We start from the raw sequence: 7,869 nt of genomic DNA, 5'->3' as shown, positions 1-7,869 counted from the left end.
CTAGCTAATTTTTTGTAGAGGTGAGATTTTGCCGTGTTGCCCAGGCTGGTCTTGAATTCCTAGACTCAAGCAAGCCTCCTGCTTTGGCCTCCCAAAGTGCTGGGATTACAGGCACAAGCTACTGGGTTTGGCTGATTGTTCTTTTCATAGGAAAAATAAACATTCTTGAGTCTGTAGTGATAGAAGGAAAAGCAAACTCATTTACCATCACTGACTCTTTATTCTTAAAAATGAAAAATAGGCCGGGCGTGGTGGCTCAAGCCTGTAATCCCAGCACTTTGGGAGGTCGAGACGGGCGGATCACGAGGTCAGGAAATCGAGACCATCCTGGCTAACACGGTGAAACCCCGTCTCTACTAAAAAAAATACAAGGAACTAGATGGGCGAGGTAGCGGGCGCCTGTAGTCCCAGCTACTCTGGAGGGTGAGGCAGGAGAATGGCGTAAACCCGGAAGGCGGAGCTTGCAGGGAGCTGAGATCCGGCCACTGCACTCCAGCCTGGGCGACAGAGCGAGACTCCGTCTCAAAAAAAAAAAAAAGAAAAATAAAGTATGTTTAACATCGAGATCTGGTGGGCAACATTTTAACCAAGCAATCTAACTTAGCATTACTAGTAGTGGAATAACTTGATATTGTGTCTCCTCGTGTTACAACATAAAGTACACAACATGAGCCATGAAATATCCCTGCCAAAACCTGAATCGCATCTAGTCTTTAGGCCTAATTTTCAGGAAATGTGGGGACTGGGGTGGGGTAGAGGAACAAAGTACTGATAGTATAAGGAAGCAAACATACCAGTCAAGAATGTGGGACATTCTACAGAACACTGGTTTGATTTTTTTTCTCAAAAAGTTACTATTATGTGAAATAAGAGGTGAGGTTCTAGAAAAAGAGACAAGCAAACACTGTGGATGAACCATGATGAAATTCTGGTTAAATAACAATTATAATTTGGGGACAAGTAGAAAAATTTGATTATGGGCTGAATATTAGATGATATTGGGGAATTACTGTTATTTTTCCTTGGTGTGATAATGATACTGTGGCTATGTAGAAAGAAACCTTTAAGAAAATTTACACTGAAGAATTTAGGGGTGAAATGTCCTGTCCGCAGCTTACCTTTAAATGGCTTAGCAAAGCAAAACTGTATCTATATAGACACACAGAAACCAAACACATACACACAAGGCAAAATCTTTAAAATGACTGAATCTAAATGGTATGTACAGATACCGTATCATCGTGCTATTCTTTCAACCTTTTTTTTTTTTTTGAGACAGAGCCTTGATCTGTCGCCCAGGCTGGAGTGGAGTGGTGCAATCTTGACTCACTGCAACTTCTGCCTCCAGGGTTCAAGTGATTCTCGTGTCTCAGCTTCCTGGGTAGCTGGGATTACAGGCATGCACCACCATGCCTGGCTAATTTTTGTATTTTTAGTAGAGACAGGATTTCACCATGTTGGCCAGGTTGGTCTTGAACTACTGACCTTAGGTAATTTGCCCACCTCGGCCTCCCAAAGTGTTGGGATTACAGGCGTGAGACACCACGTCTGGCCGCTTTCAACTTTTCTGTTTGCAAATTTTCAAAATAAAAAATTGGAGAGAGGGGAAGACACAGTAGGGCAAGAAGGTAAAAATATAGGGGGAATATTTGGTATAAGACTTCAAAGATGGGTGTAATAGATCAATAGTCTAAATGGAAAGATTAGCACTTAGATGGTGTGTATCATTTTCTGAGACTAGAGGAGTACAGGTAGTCATGTGGGTAGGTATGGGTGTGGGAATTTGAGAAAATATCAAGTGATCTCAATATTCTTCAAGAGACAGGAGGCAAGGAGAGTAGCAGTTGCTTTGTGGCATGAAGAAAGTTGTTTTGGAATGGTTGCTGTGGGGAATGGCAAAGGAAGCTGACCAGGGATATGTGAAAGATTTCACAGGGTGCAGCAGAGCTGCTGCTAAGACTTGAGTGTCTGAAAATTGCTTCTCATTTTTGTTCCTATTAGCATCCCAAGCTTAGCTCCTATCATAGAACCCACCAGATTCTAATTGCCTGATTATTCCAATAGATCATGAGTTTGAGGGAAGGAGCTTGATTTTTATCTTCAGTTTCCAGCACTAAGCACAGCCCTTGACATGTAGAGTAGGCATTCAGTGTATACGTATTAAATAAAATAGCAACAGTTTCACACATAACTTGTAAATAGTTTTTTTTTTTTTTTTTTTAACGTTTCTTCTTACCCTCAGCTCACTGATGGGTTAGCTGCTTTTCTTCCATGCTCCCGCAGCAACATAAATGTTTGTCATGCCCATTACAAACCCATATCATTGCATTTTCTGCACTGTATGAAATTACCTGTTTATCTGTCTGTACTTGAGATCAGTGATCTTGTAGCTTTCTATCCCAAACTCAGCACACTTATTGGCCTATAATATAACAGGCATTTTCTGGTCTGAGCTGAACAATTAAAAAAGATTAAGTTTTGGTTTGCAAAGGCTTTATTTCTGGATGTATAGGTGATTTTAACAAATAATACTTTCAAAAACAATCTTAACAATATTATTAAAGTAAAATAAACAGTATAGGATAAAGTGCTCAATTACCTAATCATAGTATTCTAGATAAAACCTGGGGAAAACAATGGCTTTATATTTTAAAAGGCCCAGTAGCACCCAGCACAGTCCTCTTTTTCAATTTGCTTCTCTCCAAGTGTTCAAAATGTAAGGAATGCTTTCCATACCCCTGAAGGCAAACATTTCCAAACAGATTTAAAAGTTCAGGAATTGGGTTCAGGTGACTTTTTGTTAAAACAATTCAGGTGACCAAGCACTTTGAGTATCACACACTGAAGGTGGGCCTTTTTCTGAAAATGGAAGGCAACATTCTAAACAAGAATCAGGTCTAAGAATAGGGTGCAGCTGAGGTGCTGCTAAGACTTGAATGTCTGGACATTTGGAAATCCAGCCTGAACTTTTACAGTTATATTTAGGAGTTTTCTCTTTCATAACAACTGCTGTAAGCATATTCTTTAATTTCTTCTTAATTAAACCTTTATTGGTTCCTTGTCTAATATGTTTCAGTTTCTTTCTTGGTAACTCTTGATCAGGGAAATGATGGGCAGCAAGGCATTTCCCTAGACCTATGACTTGGAATCCAAGCATATCTGAAGGAAATATTTTTTGTGCGGTAGGAGGGACCCATTCATCACTATCAGTTTCATGGCACTCAGCAAAAGGAGAGGGATTGAAAACTTCTGGTTGTGAAATACCAGATACAACAGGGCTTCTGATTTTCTGGCTAGGTGTTTTTATATTTTTTGGACAGCTTGGGCTGGCTTGCTGTTTGTCATTTTCCGGGAAAATCCTTATTTTTTCATAGTTAGCATCAAGATCTGAATAAAATACAGGTTTTTTAAAAGCTCTGTTTATCCCATGAATTCTTGTTTGGTGGAATCCTGAAATTGGAGTTGACTGTGAACACGGAACAAAGTCTTGACTATTTTCAACATTATATTCTGAATCTGATTGAAATTGAGGTGTTGGAGAGCAGGTTCTTGAACGCCTAGAGCCAGAAATGCTTTGCAAGGATAATTTTTGTGAAGGCTGCATGAAGTCTTCAGAAAGTGATCTCAGTGAAAAATCAGACTCTGAAGGATGACTTTCTGCCAAAGACGTTCCCCGTTGTAACAAAATTTCCTGTGATTTTTTGGTAATCTCTGTTGCAATGTCCATTTCTTTAGCAATATCATCAAAGAGATCAGCAGAGGCATCATAGCTACCTTCATAACCAATAGAATAGCTCTGCGTTAAGTTGTTATTGATATGTCCCCAAGGCATTTCTTTCAATGCATTTGTACTTCTATTTGGACTATTGCAAAGAGTTTCTAAAGGATATGTAAGTTTCCTGCAAATTGTAAAACTGTCATCTTGGTTCTTGGACCACCTATAATATTGTTTATTTTCTAATTTGCAAAGATCAGAGACATCATTATACTTCCTAGAACATAGAGTTGTCAACTTTTCATTCATTTCTGAAAGTGATTTTTCTCCACATCCATTCAAATATTTGTTATTTGGACTAAAATGGTCACTCTCTGAAGTACTGGGCCTAAATAGAATTTCATCCCTGGGTGGTGAGATTCTGATAGTCTTCTTAAGAGTAACTATTGTTTCTGAATCTTTTGAAGATGAAAACAGAGCTGACAGGTAAGGATTTGGTAGAAAATACTCTGACATACCTCTTCCATTATGATTTACAGAGACAGCCTCTACTTTGTTATCTGGTTGTGACTCCTTTTCAACACTAGGACTTAGATTTACTTTACAGTTGAAAAGGAAGTCATCTTTGCTACAGTTTGCTTTGACTATTGCTTGTGATGATCTTAAAGCTATAGGTGGTATATGCAGGGCTCCAGTAGTTCTCTGGGGAGTCACAGATAACCTGCTGTGGTCTGCATGAAATATATCAATGTCATTATCTACATGATGCTTCCTACTACTGACATCTGCCTGGGTTATAGCAATCTCACTTTCAAGAACTGCCAGAAATTTGTTCAAGCTTTCAGAGAATGGTAGATCATCCCAAATTTGAGGGTTGCCATCCTGGGAATTGCTGGCTGTCTCTTCAAGTCTGACTAACGAAGGTGGGCAACATGTAGACCTCTTTTGAAGGCTAGTGGGGGTATCTATACCATGATGCTGGAAACATGGTGGCTCATGCTGGGACCTATTTTTAATTTCCACTGCACTGTGGAAGGATTTTGTATTACTTGACTCAAGGGGCTCTCGCATTTCCAAAGAGAATAAATTAGAGTCATTAACTCCAATTTCATGATGACTGCTGTGAACTGCACTCAGCTCCTTAGCTTGTAAGCCAAGTTCTTTACCCAACTTTTCTGCTGTAATCTTTTTATCCATATATGAAACAAGGCTCCATGAATCCTGAATGGGATCATGGCAGCTACTGGAACCAGTGGCCTCTGCAATGGAGATGGAATTTCTGTTCTGCTGAAGAGTACCAAAGGCCTTACTTTGTTCTGAAGCTGAAAAATCATCATTATCTGTTAGTTTTGAAACAATGGAAGTGAACTCAAGTGATGGCTGCCAGAATTTTGAAAAAGTATCCTTGCTGCAGGACTTGAAAAAATAAGAAGTGCTGTCAGAAGTATATATGCTGCTGAGATCACTATTTGAGTGATCTAAAGAAAGTAAGTGATTGTTAGGTGCGTTAGAGTCACACTGAAGTTTCCTGAAATTAAAAGTCTGCAAAAGTTGACAGAAGTAGTCAATGACAGTAAAGCCTGCAACACCTGGGTCCGGTAGAACAATCTGGCAAGCCACTAGTGCTCTGGCTTTTCTTTTGTGGTCAGAGCATTGCTGTAAGAAGTTACTGGCATCTGCACCTTTTCCAGAGTGGCTTTCAAAATTCTGTGAAAGAAGAAATTTAAGTAAGAATAAAATTGTCTTCCTTTTACTTAAAACATGAAACAGAGATTTAGCCAGGCACAGTGGCTCATGCCTGTAATCCCAGCACTTTGAGAGGCCGAGGCAGGCAGATCACTTGAGCCTTAGGAATTTAAGACCAGACTGGGCAACATGGTAAGACCCCGTCTCTGCAAAAAAATACCCCCACAAAAATTAGCTGGGCATGGTGGGTGTATGCCATGCTACTCAGGAGGCGGAGGTGGGAGGATCTCCAGAGCCTAGGGAGGTCAAGGCTGCAGTGAGCCATGATCTTGCTACTGCACTCCACCCTGGGTGACAGAGTACGACCCTGTCTCAAAAATAAAATAAATAAACAGATTTAAAAGGTTAAAACAGACACAACTATTACCCCCACCCCCTAATTCCAATTTCGATTCTGTTAGAGTTATAGGCAAAGTAGCATATGTAAGAGAATATAAACCTTAGAGTAAAGAGCTTGTTTAAACTGATTTGAAGAAATCCTAGTTCCAGCATTTACTAATAGTGTTGAGACTGGACAATTTATTTAACCTCTCGGGGTCTTAGTTTTCTCATTTATAAAATAAAAATAAAAATGCAGAGTACTGTTTAGTAATAAAATGGAAAACCGCACAGTGCCTAGAAAATAGTAGTGGTTAAATAAATGGCAACTATCATAGTTCTCATTAAATAAGGAAAGAGAGGAAGGGAGAGGAGGGGAAAAAAGGGGAGGGGGAAAAAGAAGAGAGGAGAGAAAAGGATTGTCTATGATTTTAACAAAGTAAAGCTCTGTAGCTGCTGATTCTACTTTCCCTTTGGATTTTTCTCACTCTTCTGTTGTGGAGTGCTCTATTTCCTCTTTTAAAACCCTGATTTCAGTGTGGAAAAAAATGTCTCTTTGTTCCCTTTAGCATAGATGAGACAGAAAACTATTACTCCTTCAAAGTCAATACATTTTTTAACTTCTTCTACAGTCACTTTTATAATTATTTAAGACCATATTTCTTAATCTAGTTTTAGTATTCTTATCAATACTCAGATACTTTGCCTTCAGTGTTCCATTATTCTCTTTTTATAGATGACAGAATTAAAAAGCTAGAGAATTGATGGAAGTTTTACTATATAATTTGAACAAAATCTGGAGGGCAAAATAAATACTAACAACCAAAAACAAATATCTAAATATATAATTTCTAAATATATAATTTCTAAATATATAATAAATATATATTTTTAAGCTCTGAAAGCATTTGAAGTAGGCTCCCCTGACTTTTGAAAGAGGAAGTTGTTACACATGGTGTTTTAACAGACCACCTATAGGCTATTTTTAAGTAGTTTAAAGTGTTTCCACAGGCCTTCACATTTATAGAACTCCTAACAACTATTTAGAAAATTCACATAATTCATTATAATGGAAATGTTAACAGATTATTAAAAAGAAAGTTAGTCTCAATTACCGTCACTCCAAAAATAAAGCTTTGTCCAACAAAGCAAGTTTCAACTGCTTTAGTTAATAGATTCTGAGTTGTATCATTGTCGAGTGTTTCTGGAATTTTATTAGGATCCTGAATGTACCTTGATTGGGAAAAAAAAAAAATGTGAAGAAATAAACTTTGAAATTTTAACTTGCCATAAAGTCAGAGACACAATTAATTTGAAAATGCAGCATGAATCTTTTATAGAGGGAAAAAAAGTGACTTTAAGAGCCAGGCAGTTTGTTCTCTCTAGTTTCTCACAGCACAGAAAAACCAACAAAACCAATTGATCAAGTGTGAGTAAAGTAGTTACCTGACTAACCATCAGGCCCGGCAATAATTATAGGGAAAAATAAAAGTGGCAGTGCAAATAGTGGTGGGATCTCTAGTCCTTCACTTCAAAGCAGGAAAAAGTCTTCCCTTTTCTCTGATAATCCTGGTTGTGGTCCCTTTATTGTCTCAAGCACAAAAACATGGACATAGATTTCTTGTAAGTGATTAGGGGAGGAGGGCAGAAGATTGAAGGAGAAGAAAAGCTTTAATTGTTTATCCTTATATTCTCAGGACAATGTCATAAAAGGTCAAACTATGCAAATAAAGTTGCAATACAGATAAAAAAATAACAAAACTTCAATTTCTGATATGCAAATATTCCCTCAAATAGATTCTCCTGCCTTAGGGGGAACTTAACTGTTTGAATGCTAACCTCAATTTGGATAATTCTTCAATTTGAAATTATGTTACTTTCTTAGCCTCTATTTCTGTAACTTGGATTAGAGATTTATAATTTAATATTCTAATTACACATTAATTACCCTAAATAAAAGGAGACTGTTTTAACATCATCATAATATGTATTCAGGAAATAAACATCTTTCTAACTTGCTTGTCCTTTAAAGGAATTGACGATCTGGGGTTGAATGAACATCTTTTTACAAAAATGCATATTGCCTTATA

General features: G+C 37.8%; 1 protein-coding gene across 5 annotated transcripts in view; it reads right to left on the bottom strand.

Moving 5' to 3' along the window:
- Nucleotides 1-2,482: 2,482 nt before the first annotated feature.
- Nucleotides 2,483-7,869, bottom strand: part of LOC105468828 (DNA damage induced apoptosis suppressor) — a 32,551-nt gene continuing 27,164 nt past the window's right edge. For all 5 annotated transcript variants that reach the window (XM_011719221.3, XM_011719219.2, XM_011719220.3 and 2 more), the window contains 2 exons: nucleotides 6,895-7,012; nucleotides 2,483-5,422 (listed from right to left, as the gene is read on the bottom strand). In XM_011719221.3, the coding sequence (XP_011717523.2) occupies nucleotides 2,801-5,422; nucleotides 6,895-7,012 (2,740 nt within the window). In that variant the 3' untranslated portion in view covers nucleotides 2,483-2,800. The remainder of the gene's footprint in view (nucleotides 5,423-6,894; nucleotides 7,013-7,869) is intronic.

The sequence above is a fragment of the Macaca nemestrina genome, chromosome 12 (genome assembly GCF_043159975.1).
Source record: "Macaca nemestrina isolate mMacNem1 chromosome 12, mMacNem.hap1, whole genome shotgun sequence".
Lineage (NCBI taxonomy): Eukaryota > Metazoa > Chordata > Mammalia > Primates > Cercopithecidae > Macaca > Macaca nemestrina.
This window is presented reverse-complemented; position numbering and strand designations above follow the sequence as displayed.